Source organism: Lissotriton vulgaris, chromosome 5 (assembly GCF_964263255.1).
Source record: "Lissotriton vulgaris chromosome 5, aLisVul1.2, whole genome shotgun sequence".
Classification (NCBI taxonomy): domain Eukaryota; kingdom Metazoa; phylum Chordata; class Amphibia; order Caudata; family Salamandridae; genus Lissotriton; species Lissotriton vulgaris.
In genome coordinates, this window is record NC_141693.1 from 798,899,682 (window position 1) to 798,921,943 (window position 22,262).

Here is a 22,262-nt window from a genome sequence, read left to right on the forward strand (position 1 = left end):
CCGCAGACCCGCGTCACTGAGGGAGCGGAATTAGCTCGTGGTCTGGGTGGCGTGTGTGTCCGATGTCCCTGGATAACGTCCCAACTGACCCACTCCTGGCCCCCCTCGGCTCGGCGTAGTCCTTGATGCCTCCCGGCCCCAGCCGGTGATGTGCCAGCCGCGTCCAGGGGCGTGCTCACCAATCTGTAGAGCAGAGGGGACACACAGTGGATCAGGAGCCTCCTCTGTAGTGTCGGAGGCCCAGCTGCGCCGCGTCCCAGCAGGTTATTCGAGGGTGTGGGTGCCCAGGTTGATCGGAGCAGATAGTCAGGTTATGTTGCCGTTTCCGTGGTGTGGTCGTGTTCCGGCGCGTTAATGGCCGCCCCCATGCCCCCTCTCAATACGCTGGCGTCCCCCGCGCCAGGCCCTCCGCTGCTCGAGTGACGGCTGTCTCTGAAGCCGGGACGGCAGACCCAGCACCCCGGCAGAGTCGAGGCCCGGTGGTCAGGAGGCAAGATGGCGGTCCCGGGCTCCGACGACACGGGTCAGGCCGCCCCCGGGCCGAGGTCTGGATCGTCCTTGCACTCACCGGGTAGCAGTCGATGTCAGTCAAGCTCTCACTTGCAAGCCACAGAGGCGCCGATGGTCGCTCTGAGCCGCTCGCCTCTCTCGTCCCCGGTGCTTCGTTGCGAGCGACCGCTTCCGGCTCTTCCACGCCGATTCCGCAGCATTTCCTGTCGGCCCTGTCACGCCAGGCAGGTCCCCGGCTCCTATTTCCTCCCAAGGCCAGAGCGGGCGAGACGAGTAACTTCACTTCCCGCCGTCGGATTTTCGATGTGGTTGTTGTCGGGCGTGCCGCCCGGTTCCGGGCTTCAGTCCCTGCCCACAGGGCGAAATTCTGTGTCGGATTACTGATCGGATATGTCTGGAGGCCGCTTCAACCGCCGAGCTCGCCCTCTAAGCTGCCACCATCTTAGGCTGTTAGCCACGCCCCCCAAAGTTACTATTTTTTTTAAAGTGTGGTACCCTTATATTGTACCAAAGCCCACAGCCCGGTGGAAGGGACAAACAGATTTTTTAAAGATGGTATTCAGGCTGCTCTAGATAATGGAAGGAATGTTCTCTACTTCTTTAAAGAAAAACTGTGAAGTTACCATACCACACCATATTCGGATGCTGGTGAATCTCCTTATATTTTGATGAGAGAAAGACAAAGTTGTACCTTTTTAAGTCTAAATTTTGGTAGTTCCAGAGTTAACCGGAGCTATGAGAAGGGAGTGGAAAAAGTAAGAGCAACCTTGAGTGATGTACAAGTCAAAGGCAAGAAGTATCACGATGAAATTCATAGAGCCAAATCAAAACTTACCAGTGCAGGTGATTGGGTCCATATTGCCAAACCTGTTTTGCAATGCAAGGGCACATCTATGTTTTCTGCCCCTGTTCAAGTTGATAAGGTGACAGACAGAGCAGTTTTTTTGACAGACAGAGCAGTTTTGCTACACAAAAGGGGTTGGTGGAACAAGAGTTCAGTAGTGGTTCCCAAACCCGTGGAAGAAAAATTATTTAAAGAGTTGATTCTGGAAAATTAATTTTTGGATGATGTCAATGAGAAGGGCATAGCACTGAGTAGGTAATTATGTTAATCCGCATTTTTATCAACTAGCAAGAGCCATGTGTTGGCGATTTGCAGGAAGTTATTATAAGCTGTGTCTGGTTCTGGCCCGCCGAGATCGGCTCTCATGTGTGCGGTTAATTGCTTGTGGTGCAGGGCTCACACGTAATTCGGGTGCCCCCAGTCAATGTGCACAACAAATATTAACAAGCATTGGCATAGACAATAGGTCTCGCCTTTGAGACATTATAAGTGAGTAGCCATGCAGCACATTATCCATTACATTATATTAGCCATTAAATACATCATAGTTCATGGTAAATCATCTGATATATTAGCCTTATTGCTACCCTTGGCAGTGTTGACATTTTGATGCCTATGCAAATTTGAGCAGCGATGGGAATTATAAGATGTTTGGCAATGAACTCGCTCCTAAAATTTTCCCTAGGTAAGTTTGGCACATGAAAGTACAGTGAAAAACGTGAATTAAATTCAACACATGCAAAATTGTGTGCGAAAAGTTACATTTCACTCATTTTTAAGAGGAAAACTTGGGATCAGAGGTATTTACTATACCTGGCAAGTATCAGAGCCGAGGGCATTGGTATTTACCGGTTATTATAAACATCGCAGTCCATTCTGGCCCACTTGTAATCAGAGCCCATTCCCCAGGGAAAAACAAGTATTTACATTTTTTTTTCTTGTGCTACGACTGCCAGCGAAGCATTTTGTAGTAGGTACAAAGATGTTGTATTTCGCCCTGTGAGGCAGTTTTAACATGTGATGTGGTGCAGTCTTACCGTACCAGTGATGTCATAAAATTGATTAGCACTTCAACTGCAAAATTCATAATGCATGCAAACAATAATAGATCTGGATATTGGGTTCCTCCTATTTTATTTTTACCCTTTGAGATACACACTAAATGAGTTCCTTTGTGTATAAATGCCCATCAGGGCGCCCTTTGTTTTTCTAGTCATTTTCACGCCTTGGAACATGTGTGACAGACACGAATGATTGCTCTAACAAATCAAATTTGCTAGGTTTGATAACAAGATAATGGCTGAAGACATAATTAATATGCTGTTGAAAAAAGGCTTAAATGTATTTATATGTAAGCGCATTAGGTATAATTATTGTTTTGTCAGAAATTAATTGATACCTTGAATAATTGCCAGAAGGCATGGGGTGAATTGTTAAGTATGTGCAGATTCGCTTTAGTGTTCTGTCAACCTCACGCTGCATGAAAGGCACAGACATACCCAGTTGGAGCAATAAGCTTTTGTTTTAGTTGGCAGAACTGGGAACTCCCTTTGGGCTAGGCCATGAAAAGGTATCTCTTTTAGCAGCCAGAGTGATCATAGTAGCACTAAAAAAGCCCCACCCCTCCAAAAAGTAGTATGGAAGGATGAAGAATGTGCGATCGTAAGCAAATGACAACTGGTTAGCTGCAACAACAGGGTCAAAACTGGCCTTGGCCATGCGGTACTCTTCTCATTCGAATGAGCTCGCCAGCCTTCAAGGAAGAACAGGACACCATTTTAAAGCTGCACCCACCTAGTTGACTTTAGATTTGTAATCTAGTTTTGCTGTGAATTAATTTAGATTTTAATAGCCTTAGGTGTGTTCATACTGTGTTTTAAGTTTTTTTTATATTGCATTATAAGGTCTTACTGTCATAGTTCCTTTTGTCAACATTTAGATACTAGACTTTTTGTTGTAGGGTTTACTGTTGCTATTAACAACATGTGAACCATGCAAGCTGTTAAACCCCCTCCTGCATTTTTAGATACCCTAGGCGAACTGCCGGTCAGGTGGGAAATTTGGTTTGATGCTTTTGAAACCTATCTGAGTGCAATTGGAGCTTTGAGATTTGCCGCAGTGAGGAATACGATGTTTGCTTCTTCATTCATTGTGGTTCGAGGGGAGGTCAATATTCAAACATTTACCCTATTTACCACAACATGATTATGCAGCTGAATATCGGGTAACGGTACTCAAACTTAAGAACAGATTTGACAGCAACCTAGCATTATGATTTTAAGGCATACATTATTCAAAGGGAAACAGATTGAGGGGTAAGATGTTGATCAGAGACACATTTGTCTGTCATTTTAAAGACAAACAAATTAGGCAGAAATTGAGTATGGGCAATTCAACATTGTAGGAGACTATTAAAGTATCCAGGAGCAACAGGATTTCTCAAGTCTCTTTGAAGTAGCTAGATGACAAACCACTGGAGAATGTTACTGTGGTTGTAGGAGGCAAACTCCGTCAGAAGTTGGGACGCCACACTATTTCTAGTGGTTCTAAACCCACAAAGATTGAAAATTCAAATTCTTACACTGCGGACATCAATTTCCAATGTGGAAATGCACACAGTGGGGAGAGGATGTGGCCTAATGGCTAGGGCGGTCGACCTCAACTCTGTGGTACTGGGTTCAAGTCTCCACAACGATGCTCAACATCCTGTGATTCTGGGCAAATTACTTAATCTCCCTGTGCCTAACAAAAATGAATGTGTCCCTATGTAATGCAACTGGTGCTCATGTCAAGCGCTCTGATACCTGATACCTTCGGGTCACGTTCTGGTCACGTTCGCAATTTATAAAACTCAGGGAAAAATAATTTAAAGAAGAAATTTTACAAGAAATCTGTAGCGTGTGTGTTGGAGTTAGAGGACGAGTCGGGACCGTGGGGTATATCTGTAGTGGGTGAAGATTCAAGGTGGCGACAACCCCAATAATGCACCCATGATGGGTGACTGTAGAAATGTGCCCCATTTTGCATTGTCATCCCCCATATTTTGCCTGATACCCGATGTGATTTCAAACTGTAAGTGCACTGGGTCCTTGCTAACCAGGTTCCCAGTGCCAGATCTCTGGCACACCTTAATCTACCACCCCCCCGGGACCGGCGGGACCTTGGGCAGCTGCATTCCATGACCTTATTACCCCCTTACTACTACCAGCCACTCATTTCTTCATTTTAGGTAACCTGAATTTACATTTTAATGAAGTTTCTTGCCCTACCAGCTCCAATCTCAATGCCGATTTGGCCGCTATGAATGTCACCCTCCACAACTCAGGCCCTACTCATGAGGTTGGAAACTTATTGGATCCCATTTTATCCAACCTTACCAGTGTCTTGTGCAAGACTGCTATTCCGATTCCTTGGTCTGACCATTTTCTGGTGGAATTCCAGGTTAAACATGAACAGTGCCTTAAGAATTCCTCTCTTCTCTCTGGGCCAAGAAACTATAGAAATTGTAAAGATCTAGATGTTAACAGACTGAACCTCCTTCTTAATGACACAATGCTGGTTACCTCGATAACTAACCTAGATGACGATGAGGTCATCCATAAATGGCTAACCTCTTCTATTGACGCATGTCTCCCTGTGTCTAACAAGAAACGTAATTATCATCGCCCTCCAGCTCCTTGGTTCTCAGAAAAACTCAAAATGGAAAAAACTAAATGGAAAAATCTAGAAAGATGTTGGCAAAAAAACTACGAGCTGGCAAAAAAATCCATGTATAAATCAGCTTTAAACAACTATCACTCAATGTGGAACGCTGCTCGGGCTGAGCACGCCAATCACACTATTTAACATTCACAAAACTGCCCAAAAGTGTTGTTTAAAGTCGTGAAGGAACTATCTGGTGCCACTTGTCAACCCAAGCCTCCGGGTTTGGACTCTAAACAATGTGATGATCTGGCGGAATTTTTCATGGACAAAATCGATAAAATCTACTCTGAATTTAATAAACATATGACTACAATAATACATTTGCAACCAAATTATCCTGCAACACAATACCTCTCACAGGAAGTCGTTCAAGGTAACAGTGACGTCCTTCTAGACAAATGGACTCCACTTGATATCTCTTCCTTCCGTAGTATTCCTACGAGCATCAAATATGGATCCTCCAAGGATCCGGTTCCCTCTTTTGTGCTTCAAAAACTTGACCTCCCTATACTTAATATCATCATGGAACTCCTCACCGCATCATTATGCGAAGCAAGGGTTCCTGCGGCCTGGAAACACGCCATGATCCCCCCTTGCTAAAAAAAGCTAACTCTGACCCTGATGTCCTCTCTAACTTTCGCTCCATCTCCCTACTTCCTGTCCTCTCCAAGATTCTGGAAAAACACATTAACATCCAGTTGACGAAGTTTGTTGAGGCACAAAACATTCTGCATCCTTCCCAATCGGGCTTTAGAGCAGGTTTTTACACAGACTCAACACTTCTGGGAGTTACTGAGAACATTCGTCAACAGTCGACAAAGGAGATACTGTGGCACTTATTTTATTGGATTTAAATGCCGCGTTCGACACTGTTTCCCACACTTCTCTTTTAAAAATCCTTCAATCTAGGGGCATAGGCGGCACTGCACTCAAGTGGCTGTCCAGTTTCCTGTCAAATAAGACCTTTCAGGTCTTTTCCTCAATTGTTCATTCCAAGACTCAGGTTTCCCCATATGGAGTCCCACAGGGCTCAATACTCAGTCCATTGCTCTTCAACATCTACGTCAGCCCTCTGGCTACAATAGCAAGGCAAGCAGGGATAACACTATGCTCTTACGCGGATGACACCCAGATCATCTTTTCGCTCTCCTCCAAGAAGACTTCGAAGACATCTTCTCTCCAACCGGAGCTAAAAAAGATTGCTGACTGGATGCACAAAAACAAACTAAAACTAAATGGTGAGAAAGCTGTACTCCTCATCTTTGGTGGGAATAAAACTCTCTGGGGTCCCCATCATTGGCCGCCGCAAATGGGCGATCTTCCCCTCCCATCACAATATGCTCATTACCTTGGCGTTATTATAGACGACTAATTGTCTATGAAGCAGCAAGTGGTGAAAGTTGCTTCCACCAGCTTTGCTATTCTACAGAGGGTTAGGAAAATTCTCTGGATGCTTCCTTCCTATACGCAAAAAAACTGTCATCCAGGCCTTAGTAGTGTCCAGATTGGACTACGGCAACGTGCTTTGTCTAGGGGCGAGCAAGGAAGTACTCCGCAAGCTGCAAGAAGTCCAGAACTCTGCAGCTAGACAGCTTTGCCAACTTCCCAGAATGGCTTCCACTTCAGCCTCACTCCGTGAACTACATTGGCTGAGAATTGACAATCGCGCCAAATATAAAGCCCTCTACTATATGCACAGAATAAACTTGGGCTCAGCTCCCCATTATCTACGTGCTTTGGTGCACCATTACCACCCCTCACGCCTACTACGATCCTCTAATCAATTAAAATTCCAGGTTCCCAGGATCAAAAGAGCCAGAATGGGAGGACGTTCCTTTGCCTATCTGGCTCCTTCCCTATGGAATTCTCTTCCAATTCATTTACGTCTCGAAAAGCACTACCTTAAATTTTCCAAAGGTTTAAAAACTTGGCTTTTTAATCAGTAGAGCCTTTTAATCACTATAGTGTCCGGCCCATACCTCTTGTCTTGTGTGTCCGTAGGTGCCAGGAAACCTCTGGGTAGCTGTGCGTCATATAAATTCAATAAATAAAATAAAATAAACACCTTCAGCTACCACTGTAAGTCCCCAGTCCCTAGTAAGTGGTACGCCTGTGTAGAAGGTCCTCTGAGTTGAAGCACTGGTTGTGCCACCCCAGGGTGCCCTCACCAAGGTTATGCACTCTCCACCACATTTGGAGGCACCAGGACCTACTGAAGCCGCAGCATACCAATACCCAGGGGACCCTACCCCCTGCAGTATAACCCGAGAAGAAGAGTTCACTCCAGACTCCTAAAACACCAGAAGCATGCACCCATCGAGGGACGTTGTGACACCAGAGACCCACTTCTTGAGTGGCCGAACTGTCCTGAGTTCGCCTCTCCAAGTTGCCTGCTCCTGACCGCGAGGACCCTAAAGGCGCTTGACGCCTGGCGTGCCTGTTCACTCTGCAAATGGCCCCACCACCGACTAGCCAGCTCTACTCCCATAGTTCCCAGGCTGACCTCCTCTGTCTAAGGAGACTCACCGGACTTACCTGTCAGTCCACCTGTGTAGTGCACTTTCAAGTGGCCTTCTTCATCTTTGCACACCAGTATCCAAGACCTTCAGCACTCCCGAACTTCTCCTTCTGGAACTCTCGACCATGTCGACCTAAAACAAGAAGGTGAACTTCGTGGAAGCATTGCCTGATTTTATATGCATTTTTCTTCTTTTTCCCCATTGATTCTTACAGTGCGTAATTGCTCACACAACTGATTTATTTTCAAAGCTTTAAAATATTGTTGCACTGAAAAAGCTTACCATAGAACTGTGTTCTTGGTCTTAAAAAATATGTAAAAATGTACTTAGTTGTTATAAATTGGTCTCGGATTTATTCTTGAGTATGTGTCTCATTTATTGCATCTGTGAGTACAACTAATGATTATCCCTACCCTCTGATAAACCTAACTGCTCACTCACACTACCACAAAAAGAGCATTAGAATTATCTGCTTTTACCTTTATGTACCATTTGGGTATTTTCTGCACAGTGTACTTCTTTTTAGTACACTATATAGAGAGTCAGCTTCCTGCAGTGACCCATTGTGTTGTGTGGACCATATAGCTGAAGTCTGTGTGGGAGCTAAACCTCTTAAACTTGTAGTGGATTCAGGTGCTAGGATCACCATGAAAAAGCAATGATGTGTTTGTAGAGATATGGGAAGATAGACTGTTGTTAACGCCTGGCCGTTGTCCAGTCTCATATGAGGGTCGTAGGATTGAACTGTTCCTCTTTATAGAGGACGAGATGGTGTTCAAGGGAAGGAAGATCAGATGCAAGATCTATGTGACGGTTAAGGGCCTCAACATTTTGGGGTGGTTGCTACAAAGGACTTTTTGGTATGAAATTAAGGATAGGTGCTGGAGAGCAGGTCCTGGTCTTTGATTGTGATGATGTGGGTCAAAAGTGGAAAGCACATTTTCCCTCTGTGTTTAGTGATATTTTGGGAAAACTTGTGATTTTAAGCACAAAATCATGATTAAGGAGGGCGTGGTACCTATAAAACACACCTGAGGGGTGTGCCTTTTAGTGTAAGCTATACTTACCCAAAGAATTGGTGCTGCAGAAAATACTGTGGGGTTTGCAGCCAGAGTGTTGAGGGAAGCAGACCTCCAGTGCTCGGTTGTAGAGAAAGAACTTCTAGCATGTTTGTGGGCCTTTGATAAGTTTCGACCGTATGTGTGGGGAAGGAGTTTTGTGTTACAGACTGATCACAAGGCCCTAGTTAGTAGTTCAGGGAAAGAGGTTAGCAAATGCTGTACCTTCAGGAATTGTCAGATGGTCACCAAGTTGTTAAAGTATCATTTTGATGTGACTTTTATTTCGGGGGGTAAAAAGGGGAGAGCAAACTTTCTTTCTCGCTTTCCATGTAATGTGGATGAATGCGAAGATATACCTTTTCTGACCTAGTTGATGAGGATTGTGAGGATTGTTTGGTGGCAGCCTTGGAAATGCCAGAATTGAGGATGTGTTTTGAAGATGAATGGATGGCTGCTTTGAGGGGTGATCAATTGTTAGAGCAGGTGTGTGATCTGGTGAGGAAGGAATGGCTTAAAGTGAAGGTTCTATCTCCATTACTGCAACCTTAGCAAAGGTTAAGAATGAAATCTCCATTGAAGATGCTATGCTTTTGCGGTCTGACAAGCTCATTCCACCTCATACTGGTAGGAACAGTAGTATCAGGAAAGCCCAATATGGAGTTCTAGGTTCCCTCTTACCAAGCGCTGCATACGGGAGACCTTTTGGTGGCCAGGTAGAGATGTGGAGATTGATACGAAAGTGAGGAATAGTTGTGTGTGTGGTGCTGGAGATAAAAGTCTTAACATAGTGACACCTCCCCTGTTGCCAATTGAGTGTCCCGATGGCCCTTGGGTCAAGTTATGAACTATATAAACTCAAGGGAGAGTAAGGGAATTTGTTCACAGAAAACTGTGAACGGGGGGTACTCCTAATCCCCTGGACTAACTATCAATAAACATAAGAGGAGTACCACCTAGAAAAGCTCAAGGAGCGATCTGAGTGGGAAAACTAGATAAGAAGAGAGTCCTTCTTGGATTATAATAAACCCCTTACTCACCAACCTGGTTGGTGGCATGCTTCATCATCGGGGTCCACCCTGATAGCCGAATGCCATCAGGGTGTGCTTCGACACCTGAAATACAGTGGAGCAGGTATTTTGTGAATGGTGCAAAAAAATGTTAAAAATTGTCCTGGTATGACTATTGTTAATAAAGTTTTATTCTTAGACTACTGGACAATATTAAAATGTGTGGGGGATACAATTATGGTTTGTTATGACCATGTGTATCGATGTGTTGGAGGTCTACATGTTCCAACCCGCTGTTGAAAATTGCCGGATTTTCTTCAGGACCAACGTAAAATGGGTGGTCAGAGCACACTAACGCTCTGCCAGGCCTAGATTCCTTTAAAACTACTGGCAAAAATCTGCAGTAGGAAAGTCTCTCAAACCCGATTGGGCGAGAAAGAGGAAAAGTACATCTCTGGAAGCGGCAGGAACACCAAGGCATTTTCCTGCTGGTATACCACCTGACAGAATCTCAACACCAGGGTGGACAAACTTAGCTGCAAACACTTAGCGGAGCATGAATAAAAGTTACATCCAGAGGTGGTGCAAGGTCTCTGCCACGAATGGGGAGTTTCTAAGATGTCTCTTTCAAGGACGTATAGTGCACCGAGTGGAATAGACTCCTGTAGTCCTTCCCTCGGACACCTTTCCTACACTGAGTTCTGAAAAAGAACAGGAACGACTGGGCCCAAGTTATCCTAGTGGCACAAGATTGGGCAAGGAGATTGTGGCATCCAGAAGTCTCAGGCATGAACATATGTCCTCCAATAAGGCTGGCAACTTTTGGAGGATCTTCCGTTAAGACAGCAAGGCTGAGTACTGCAGCCAGATCGCCTCTATCCTTAGAGTTTGAGCAGCCACAGCTTTCTCTCTCCCTCCAGAGGTTGTTGATGATATCTTCGTAGCCAGGCATCCCTCGACCAAATCAGTATATGCCTGCCATTAGGATTAGTCTGTGGCTTGGTGCTGTACTCGGCAGATTGACCCACTTCATGCTAGTTATCTGAAGCATTGCTTTTTGTATTGCCCAAGCCAGGCAATGACTTGCCTTGGGCACAGTTCGAGGATAACTGTCAGCTCTTTGAGCCTTTTTTGTGTATGCTGGATCACCCTCTGTTTAAATCACGCTTTGTGATGCTTGTTTTGAAGGGTTTGAAACATCAGTTTCCATCCTCTCCCTTTATCATGCCACCATGGGACTTCAACTTGCTCCTCACTATATATAATCCACATTTGTAAAGCGCACAATCACCCGTAAGGGTCTCTAGGTGCTGGGGGCCGTCGGGAAGATTAAGCAAGCTATTGCCCAGAGTCACATGGTGCTGGGCTAATCTGCCGCCGGTGCCGGAGATCGAACCGTGATCCCCAGATTCCGGAGTCAGTCGCCCTCGCCGCGACGCCACACCTCTGATGTGTGCTATCCTGATGTGTGCTCTTTTCGTTCAACTGCACAGCTGCCTACTATGGCTTCACACCTTCAATACACTGTTCCTCATCGCCATAACCTTGGCACAGTGGTTAGTGAGCTGCAAGTCCTCTCCATCAACCTACAATACACTGCTTTCTTCCCAGACAAATTGGTGCAGAGAACCCGAACTTGCCTTCTTCCTAAAATGGTGACTCCTTTCCCTGCAGGCAAAATATCGCCCTGCTGGTGTTTTTTGCTCTTCCTCAGCCCTCTAAGGTAGGAGGGTGTTATACTTAGCTTTGGTGCTTTCCCTGCTACTTGTTTGTCTAGGGTGATGAGTGCCCTATAGGGTGGTGAGTGCCCTATGATGTTTGTCTAGGGTTGTGAGTGCCCTATAGTGATCAGTTTTAGAGTGGTGGATGCCCTATGTTGTTTGTCTAGGTTGGTTAGTGCCCTATAGTGGTCAGTTTTGGGGTGGTGAGTGCCCCGTGCAGTTGTATTAGGGTGGTGAGTGCCCTATATGTTTAAGGTGGTGTGTGTCCTATGTTTTTCGTCTAGGGTGGTGAGTGCCCTCGTATGTTGCTTGTATTAGGATGGTGAGTGCCCTATATGTTGTTTAAGGTGGTGTGACTCCTATGTTGTTTGTCTAGGGTGGTGAGGGCCCTATAGTGGTCAGTTTTGGGGTGGTGAGTGCCCTGTGCATTCATGCATTAATTGTTATATAACCAGTGTTATTTATGCATGTTTTAATTTTTATTTTTCCTGAGGGAGGGCGATGGGCAATGTAAATGTTAAGTTTGGAAATGCATTGCTCATCTTTGGAGTTGATGTTTATCTTCTAATGTGCAATGTAATGATTTCTTTTACAATGCATTGTATTTGCAACGTAAATGCTTTCTTTTACAATGCATTGTATTTGCAACACTAATGCTTTCTTTTCAGAATACATTGTATATCTTGTTTGTATGTTTTTGATTTTTGTTCACATTTCTTCCTTCACTTGAGAATTGTCTTTTCCCTAAGGAAGGGGGATATGTTATACTTAGCTTTGGTGCTTTCCCTGCTACTCAGCTGGTGTGGCTCTTGGAATGCCTGATCTCATAGTAGAATCCTGTGTGCCTGGCTTGTGTGGAGTGGCAGTTGATGGCAGGCAGGCTGAGTGGCAGGGAGGCCACTCCTGGTGGGGTTTATTTCTATTCATCTTAACTTATCTGCTTAAACCTGAACTTGTAACTAAGCCTAATTAAACCTACGTGATATTTATACCTGGCTTATGCACTTCCTTTAATTACAACAGAGGAATCCATCAGCTGGATCCTAAAAGAATTCTTAGCATTTAAATCGATCGTACCAGTGACCATTGTGTGGATGATCAGCTGTTTTTGGGATCCACTGGAGCGAAGAAGGGCAAGGCAGTGCAGAAGAGGACCATCTAACTGTGAATCGTGCTTTACATTATTATCTGCTAGGCATTAGTCACCAGGCAGCCCCGGAAAGTTTGCAGGCTCATTCCACCAGAGTAAAGGCTACTACCACTGCCTTGGCACACATAGTGCCTGTTCTTTCTATTTGCCAGGCTGCTACATGGCCGTCACTCCACACATTCACGAAGCACTACTGTCTGGACAGCCAGGTCTATTGAGATGGGCATTCTTGTCCTGCAGCACTATTTAGTTTGAGTCAGTTCACAGACTGACCACCTGGAAGGTACTGCTTTGGTAATGATTCAAAAGGTGAGGAATCTGTGGTTCAAAGTATATGTCAGAAGAAAATGTTGCTTACCTTCGGTAAGTTCTTTCTGGTAGATACTATGTCTAACCTCACATTCCTCCCAATTCTTTGAACTGGGCTCTTTGCCCGCCTAAAAAGGTACCAGGCATAGAGGTCTGCATACTGGTCAAAGCCAATTTGCTATTGGACTTTGCGTCTGGGAGTGCAGATAGCCTAGAAAGCAACTGACTTCAGCACGTGTGAGTACTGTCTATATGCAGGCCCTCCTGTCACTTTCAGAGCAGAAGGATATCGGCGTGGAGCCTCATGATGCCACCTACTGGCGCATAGGGCTATTCTTTTAAAAGTTTCCAGATTGAGTCTGACGCCTGAGGAATATTCAAATGGTGAGAAATCTGCAGCCAAAGTATCTACCAGAAAGAGTGCTTCCGAAAGTAACTTGTTTGTTAGTGTGACTAATGTCCGACTGTTCATAAGGTGGCATAGCAATTTCGCACACTATGTTAGCTGTCATCACAGTTCAAATATTCGTTTTCTAGGCCCTAAAACTTTCACATACACATTCTAAAGGATTAGTGCGGTCAAGTGCATCGTACAATTTGGCCTGACTTGTATTTACCTGCTTGTCATCTGAAATAGGCTTACCACATACATAAGTGCCTAGTGCCAAGTATCTGCCGACTGCCTTTTTTTTCAGGGGAACTTTTTAGACAATAGAAATTCGAGCAATTTCTGAATGCTCCTGCAAAAAAGTATTGGTAAATGTTTCTCATTGGTGTGTCGGTAATTGACTAATAATGCTAAAATGTGAGTGAAACGATTACTGTGCTGGTCGTATTTACCAGCTCTAAACTTGCAATCTGTAATGCCCAGCATAAGTCAGCATTCTAGTGCTGAGCCTGTAACTACACTGAACACCCACCCACCACTGATGTCACTGGTCAGGTGACACAGCACTAATAAAAGAGGCCGAGCCCACGTGCTCTGAGCCAGTTGCACCGATAAAGCAGTGTGTCCTGCGTCTCAGTTATTTCCAGCATGAGGGCCTCAGGCCCGCCCTTTACAATGGCGACGAGGGTAGCTGTGTCCATGCGTGTCACAGCTCTCAAAAACATCGTGGAAAAGGGGAAGAGAATGCTGCCCGTCTGAAGGCACCCCCTAAGAAGAATCGATCCAGTGCCGAGAGGCCCACAGGGCGTGTGTCGATCCCCGGGCCTGGAGAAAAGGAGAAGGTGACCGAGAGCCCACCCCGCACCTCTCCAGCCTGCGGTGGCCCGCCCTGCCATGGCGGTGCCTTGAAAAGACAAGGGGAGCCATTGCGGTGCCCACCCGCGGAAGAACAGGCCCGTCGGCCGAAGGTGAGCCCCGGACTGTACAGCACCAAAAGCGGAGCCCACCCGCCATAGACTATAAACACTGACCGTGCCCCCTGAAGTGAGAGCGGCGCCAGCTATCGATTTTAAATAAGCAAGGCTCGCAGAGCCGACCCGCGGCCAGCCTGCAGCGACGCGGCGTCGGACGCTATTGCCCCGTTATTGAATCAAGACCAGCGGAGCCCACCCGTGGCTGATCGCTTTGATATGCTTTCCCGCAGCCTAGTGCAATCTGTCTCCCACCCCGCACGGCGTGTGCACAGTGAGCCGGTGGGAGATGAGAGGAGAGCTGTCCGCCGTCAGCAAATGCCCCGGCCGGTAAAAGGAACGAAGCGGATACTCCTCGTGTGTGAGGCCGAAAAGGGAAAGGAGAATCCGAGCCGCTGCAACTAAATCCCTCACCCCGCGCAGCGAGAAAACTGACTGAAGCTGTTGCATGCGGGAGGGAGCACACAGAAGGCAGTGTCTGGCCAAGTACAGCACTGACGCCGCCCCCCCCACGCCCCCCCCACGCCCCCCCCCCCCTTGCGCGGCCCATGAACTGAAAGGGTTTTACTGCAAGGGGCAAGGAATAGGCAGAATGTCCGCACGCGGCCAGCGCTGCTGAAAATGACAGCTTGCGGCCCATAGCCCAAGCACCCAGCACGAAGTGCATCGTGCCCCCCATCCAAGTGAACAGAAGGTCGGCGGGTAAAGGAGCAAGAGAGACGTCCAATCGGCAAATCTGGCCCCAGCGCAGCCCATGGAGAAGAGAGCTTGCTGCAAGGGGCAGAGTACCCAGAGGTGCGTGCGAGCAGAGCCCTGCCCCGATCCCGGGAAACTGGAAGAGACAGTAAGGAGAGGCCCACAGAGTGGCAGAAACTGCTGTGGCCGAGGGAAGCTCTGCAGTGCCTGAGTGTGTACCAGCGAGACATTAAGGCAATGTACACACATGCAGATAATACAGAAATTAAAGCACCTACCTGTGCCCCGGGGGCAAGATAATGAGGACGTGCAGAGGGCCGGAGAAGTCTGCACCGGCATTCCTCCAAAGAAGTCGAAAAGACATTGAAAGGCTCAGAGAGGAACGAGCCGAGGAAAAGCAAACCGGAGTAAACCAACCCTGCCACCTAGTGGCAAGATCCTGGTACTGGAGGGAAAAGGACAACAAGCCTGCGACAAGCCAAGGAAGTACCAGCTGCCACACAGTGACTGACCTTAGCGCAGGAACACCCTGATGCCACATAGTGCACAGAAACGGGAAGAACAACATTTTGTTTAAAGCCACTAAGGAGAGCCAGCAACACCAGAGTGAGACAGGGACATCTCCCCATCACAAGGAGGAAGATAAAGGACAAGCCACATCCACTGCAGCTGAAAAAGGCTCTGACCCCAAAGCCAAAGGACGGCAGGAACACTACCACGCCCAAGTGATGCCAATGCAATACACAACCTCCTGAGGACAAAAGGAGACGCCGCAGGAACACTCCAGAATCACAAAGAACGCTACACCGGAACGCCACCAAGACCACACAGCCTGAGAGGATAAAAGGCAACTGCGCAGGAGCGCACCAGAAGCACAAGAACGCGACAGAACCGAAGAAACGCGCATGAAGCCCCAGAAGCGCAGCAGGAGTACAGCAACTCCACGCAGGACACTACAAACCAACGCAAAGAAGAAGGAAAGACCAGAACAAGGTCAACGGAGTGGTGACGCAACCCTCCAAAAGCAACACTCAAGAAGCATCTACGCCACGCCAGAAGAGAAGACAGCGATGCCTGGTGGCCACAGGTCATCGCTGCAGCATTATGGCGAAAGTAGGAGCACCCCCACACGAACTGATGATGACCTCGAAACCCAGCACCAGGAAGTGCGAAAGCGCATGACGCAAATGCGCAGCAGTGCGGACAGCACTAGCCCAAAGCAGCAAGTCACAAAAGAACACCCAAAGAGCGCACCCAGTTGCGCACCAAAGCAATTAAACTGTGATGAAAAGAAAATGATTGCGCAGACAACCCGCAGCATTGAAGATTCAACACAGAAGCAACCTGACCACTCAGCATGGTCACAAAGCACGAATCCGACCAGCCAGATGGTCGCACCACGAATCCTACCTGCCAGACCTCGGCAGAAGGGACCAGCACGAGGTCCAAGAAGTTCAGACAAGACGCGGTCCGAGGACCTGGACCCACGAACTTCAACCACATAAATTAACGAAAGCAACAGGAAGAAGAGGTGAAGGTCCCGACGCCAACCCTGGAAGTGAGTGACAAGAAGACAGTGTCCTAGGACTAGGACAAGACCAGGAAGACACGTGCAGAGTGCGCGCACTGCATGGGGAAGCCTGGCCAGAGAAGATGAAGAAAAGGGGACCAGGGTACGTCGCGAGAAGAGGAGAAGTGAAGAAGAAAGATCGGAGTGGCATGCCGCCACCGAAGAAAGGAAGAAAAGAAGAAAGGAGAAGGAACAGAGTGGCCACCGAGAAAAGAAGGAAGAAATAATCAGAGTGGCACGACTGTCAGGTTAAGAAGAAGGAAGAAAGAACAGAGTGGCTGCCGCCACTAAGAAAAGAAGAAAGAAGCCACCCCTGCGGAAAGAAGGAAAGTGACAGGCACTGGAACACCTGAGTGCAATGGAAGACAAGCCTCGCAAGAGCACCGGCAGCGCAGACCAAAGTCAACCACCTACGAGCCATCCATCCACATGGCGATCGCAGAAGAGAGCAAGATAGACTGTTGGTGACATCTACCTCTGGGGTTGAGCGAAAGATTGGATGGCGAGAGTGCTCACACATCCGGCTGATGTACTGACCACTCCACACCGACCCGTGTCAACCTAAGAAGCAGAGGCCTCAAGGGACTCTGGTTGCAGCAAGTCCCGCACGGGAGACAGATCTACAGAAGCACGTCTGCAGGACCCAAGGGGATGAAAGCCTCGCGAGTAATGAAGAGAGTCGACAACTCAACCTTCAGGTAGAACTAGGACACGACGGTGAGGCTTGTGGAGCGCCCTGCTCACGGCCCGAAGGCTATGGTAGAGCAACACGACCGAAAACACCAGTCCAGTGGAAACCTGGCTAAGAGGTCCTCCCGGACATCTTGTGGCAGAAGAAAAACTGGCGAGAGGGGCATCCTAGTGAGAGGGATGTTTGCACCTACTCTATTCACCTGCCAAGAGTCAGCACTAAAGCCTGCCCGGAAACATCATGAAGCCAGAAGAGAGAACAGAAACAGAAGACTGTTGACACCTGTGTCATCCATCTATCTCTCATCACCAACAGAGCGAGGCAAAGGCAGGGCTGAGAACCGCGGACAGACAGCACAGACAAAGAATGAACCCGCCGAACAACTGCGAACCGTGCCACCAAGAACTGTTAATCCAAAACGCAAGAACTATACTGCCTGCGGCTTGCAAGCAGCCACAGAGACTCGTTTTGAAATCGCAAGTCCAATGCTATTTTCTGTGTTTTCTTTCCCCCACAGGTTTTTGGACTTTTTACGTTTGGTTTAATTTTTAACCAATTTGGGGAGGGATGTAATGCCCAGCATAAGTCAGCATTCTAGTGCTGAGCCTGTAATTACACTGAACACCCACCCATCACTGATGTCACTGGTCAGGTGACACAGCACTAATAAAAGAGGCCGAGCCCACGTACTCTGGGCCAGTTGCACCGAGTAAGCAGTGTGTCCTGCGTCTCAGTTTTTTCCAGCATGAGGGCCTCAGGCCCGCCCTTTACACAATCCTCCTGGGGCTCAATGAAGCGGTTGATAGGCAGAATGCGCTGCCACTGCCTTTGTGTTATTGCGCAGTCAGTGCAAAGTCCCTTTTGTATGTTAGGATCCTATCTTCTGTGGCAATGATGTTGCAGTTTGGATAGATAACGAAACGTTCTCTCTCATCTAAAATGAGCCGTACTTCCTCAGCATCTGAGTGCTTGTTGACAGTCAGTGGGTCCCTGTCCTCCTGAAGGTCACCATAGATGGTGTCCGGAGTTCTGTTTTGGACAGTTGAATGATGCCGTGTACAGGTTCGGGCATTTTATGTAAGTTGGAGAAGTGCATAAAGAAGTAAAGTGTATTTGTACCTGAACGTCCCCACTCATCTACGCATTATGCATGCTTATGATTTTACAGCAAAACTTCTATGAGTGACCACTTGCTAACAAGACTGTTTTTTGTTCTAGGTATAGTTGCCAGCAACACAAGGGACAACAGCGTCGGAGCCACGTATCCCCACCTAAACTTTAGCGTCCCCATAACGTTGGTGCAGCCTGGACTCTCCCAGTATTGCAAGAGCAAGGATCTTAAAGGGTTTGAAGAGCTCGACTGGACCAGCGACTCCGTCCGAGCTGCGTGGCGGCTGCAAAGAAAGCCCACTGAGATACATATGAGCAAACTGTAAGGGGTGATGGAGCCTACACTGGAGACAGAGGAAGGGTGAAAGTGGGGTCGAGTCAGAGGTAGTAAGAACAGAGGACTGGGAAGGGGAGTTCAAGGAAGTAATGTGCTTTCTCTTGAACTGCCAATGCATTGAAGTAATTACTTCGTTTAAATGCAGAAACCAGTGATGCTGGACAATTCAACCGTGCTTGTCAAATTGACATTGGCTGAAAAGCCTATGTGAAATTCCACCCCTCAGTGGCCTAGATATCGATGTAGTAGTTTCAGTAGCATCATTTAATCAAAAAGAGAATGAAAAAAATATGCAAACATGTATAAATTCACATTACAGCTTTGGGTCAAGTCTTTTTATCTTTTGGTGTATTTAGTTGTCTTTCATATTTTACTGCCACCCATCGTAACACAGCTTTGGAAAATGAAACTTCACCTTTAGTTATTGATTCTCATACACAGTGACTGACAACATTTTGTCTGATCACATGTGAACATCCATCATGAAATAAGTGCACTTTAGTGTAACTGGTGGTGTGCCAGTACATTACTTTGCCAATGCATTTTTTTCTTTCCATTCTTTAGTCTATAAAAATAAAATTCTGGTCACCCTTGTGTTTTTAAAGTATGTCTTCATATCACAATGTGTCACGGGAAATATTACCTTTTGACACCTAAAACGGTTGTATATTCCTGTGAGGTGCATTAAAACTAAAAAAACAAAATACTATACCTGCTTGCCAGGGAGCACCTGTACTGTTATATCAAAATTATATGTAATGGTTATTTGTAAAAAAAAACAATTTTTTTTTAGTGTAGGCATATGCTAGTGGTCTTTAGGCAGCAGTATTTTTCCTTCCTATTTTTTGTGGCATATGCTTGCAATAAAAAATGTAATTGCACCAGCTTGCCCAACTAGACCAAATCTGTTGGCTTTGCCAAGGCTTGTTCCTACATTGTTACTCGGGTATAAAATCATTCAACTTTAGGAAATATTAAATCCCGGGAAAGATACTACTTGTCTTAAAGGACGATAATGAATGATTATGGTACCCCGGCTCCTTTACTACTTCGCAAATATCCCAGTGATCACACCTAGGCCCTTTTTCCAGGAACTTAACTCATTACTAATATCCCTGATCTGGGGGAAGGGCCGAAGCACAGTGGCACTGTCGGCCCTGCAGCTGCCGCGTGATAAGGGCGGGATGAGTGCCCCGTCATTTGAAGCGTATTTTATGGCAGCGCAACTACAGTGGCTATCACGTTGGACGGCACACCGCAACCTTGGGGAGGCGGACACGCAGGGCGGTATGATATCAGTCCCAGAACTAACCCGGATACTCCTCCCAGGGACCAAACCCAACCCCGCTCATCCATTGTTAGTCAAGGTGGCTAGATCCTGTGCCATGAGGATTCCCCGGCTATCCAGAGGGACACCTGTGTACTCCCCCTTGCTGCCGCTGGTGGGGCTCCCCAAGGGGCACAGGTATTACACCATGGGAGAACTTAGGATCTGGACCGAACATCAGATTACGGAGGCGGAGGCCCTGTTCACTGATGGTCAATTGATCTCGTTTGCAGGCTTGGCCGAAGAAACCGGGCTCCCGGCCAGCCCATTCCTGCGGCATCGACAGCTGGTGGCGGACTGCAAACGGACTTCGGGCCTTAGAGATGGAGAACCCGAGACACACCCGGTATTGCATACACTACTACACATGGGGACTGGTAGACACCATATTACATGGATCTATAAGTCCATTATGGAACTCACATGTATACCGCTAACACGCTTACGGCTATGCTGGGAAGAGGACTTCGTCGTGTCCTTCATGAAAGGGAGTGGCTAATAGCCTTAGTACCCCATAAAAAAGTGTCCCGCAATCCAAGATTCAAGAATGTCCAATTTAACGTACTACACCGTGCCTATCTCACACCGGCCAGACTTAAACGATTTTACCCGACTTCTTGTTTCGAATGCCCCCGTTGCCATACTCCAGACGCCGCATTCCTTCATATGTTCTGGACATGCTCCAGGATACAATCTTTCTGGACAACGGTACCCACCACACTACAAACAGTCACAGGTCTATCAGCTCTTCGCACATGGGAAGCATGCGCCTTAGGCATATTTAAACGCAACAAGCGACAGAAGGTAGAGACCAAATTTGATCTGCTGGCCATACTTCTTGCCAAGCGTAGTATAGCAATGCACTGGCGCGCACCGGAGGGCCCCCCAATTGCAGCATGGTGGGGGGCGGTACTGAAATGGGCCGCAGCCAAAGAAGATCTCCTCCGGCAGGAGGAAGCTTGTGGCATGCGACGACAACCTATCTTGCTAGAATAGGCAATGCTCCTTCATGAGTTTAAATGCATACACTTGGCAGGCGTAGAACCCCCACATGACACCCACACGGGATCAGGATCCAACATACATTAGCCCACCCACACTCTATGCTCCCTTGCTCCAGCGCGTCTCTCCAGGTCACCCTCAAAGGATCACACGGTTGCCAATAACTGACCGCAAAGCTCACAGTTACTGTGCCGACATGGGAGTCACAATTCCCTTACACCCGCCTGGTGCGCCCCAAAAACCCCTCCCCGATCCCACACTTCCCGAGTTATACATCCCCCGTTTAGTTCAGAACCTGGATTGACATTGAGTATTACCCTCTACAGGGCACAATGCACTATTGACTGTCATACGGGTGAAGGTAACACAACAACCGACCCACAACATCATCCACGGTATCTCCCAACATATCTGCTGGAGAGAGTAGAGATATGTCACCCCCACTGCTGGACATGCTGCTCTATACCGCACAATGTCAACATCAATTGTAATATAGCAGTACTTAACCCCTTCGATGCTGATGACGAGCTCAGCTCGTCATCAGCCAAGGGTGACGTGTGCGGATGACGAGCTGAGCTCGTCATGTAACGCGGTTATTTTAAAACAGCCGCACAGCGCAAAAATAACCGCAGCAGCGATGCGGTTAAGTATGATTATTGTATGACATGTATGAATCTAAAATCCAATTAAAAGGTTTTTCAAAAAATTAAAGGACGATAATGAAAGTGAAGTTGATGGACATTATAAAGTGATTTACGGAATCTAAAAGCATTCAGTTTTTTTGATATCATGTACACTTTACTTTCAAATGGCTTTGCCTGATTGGTGGGAGTTAGAGGATTCATAGGAAGTAAAAGCAGTGTGTCAGACAGCCAGCCACACAACCTTTTTCTAACGCCTAGGCATATGGGCAGTTGCCCTTTTTCAATAAAGGGTTACTTGCCTGAGCAAGATGTTTACAAATACCTGTGTCAAGGAGCGTCAAAACCTTGGCGTGGTTGAGGCGAAGTTAGGTGCTAGAAGGACTAGAGTTTTCTGTATTCCTATAAGGCAAGTATTCTAATGAGGAATGTTTGTACTACTTAAGAAGCTAAAACCTGGAATTGTAATTTTATTGAAATTGTATTTAAATAGCACTTACTATCCCTGAAGAGGCAATAAAGTACTGAGGATGAGTAGCACACTGCTCCGGAACCCAAGGTTATTGGTTAATCCAGTGGGTAAATGTTGGTTATTGCAATTATTCATGTGCTTTTATGAAACAATTTGCATGTATTTACTCCAGTTACTTTGTGATAGATTATATTAATAACAATTAGGTCTGATCATTAGCGGGGTATTGTG

The 22,262-nt window shown here is 46.9% G+C and overlaps 1 protein-coding gene across 3 annotated transcripts in view; it reads left to right on the top strand.

The window, feature by feature from the left end:
* The window catches only part of TYSND1 (trypsin like peroxisomal matrix peptidase 1), a 242,697-nt gene extending 223,404 nt beyond the window's left edge, over positions 1 to 19,293 (top strand). For all 3 annotated transcript variants that reach the window (XM_086922267.1, XM_086922268.1, XM_086922269.1), the window contains one exon: positions 18,361 to 19,293. In XM_086922267.1, coding sequence (XP_086778393.1) covers positions 18,361 to 18,578 — 218 coding nt within the window. In that variant the 3' untranslated portion in view covers positions 18,579 to 19,293. The remainder of the gene's footprint in view (positions 1 to 18,360) is intronic.
* Positions 19,294 to 22,262: the final 2,969 nt, after the last annotated feature.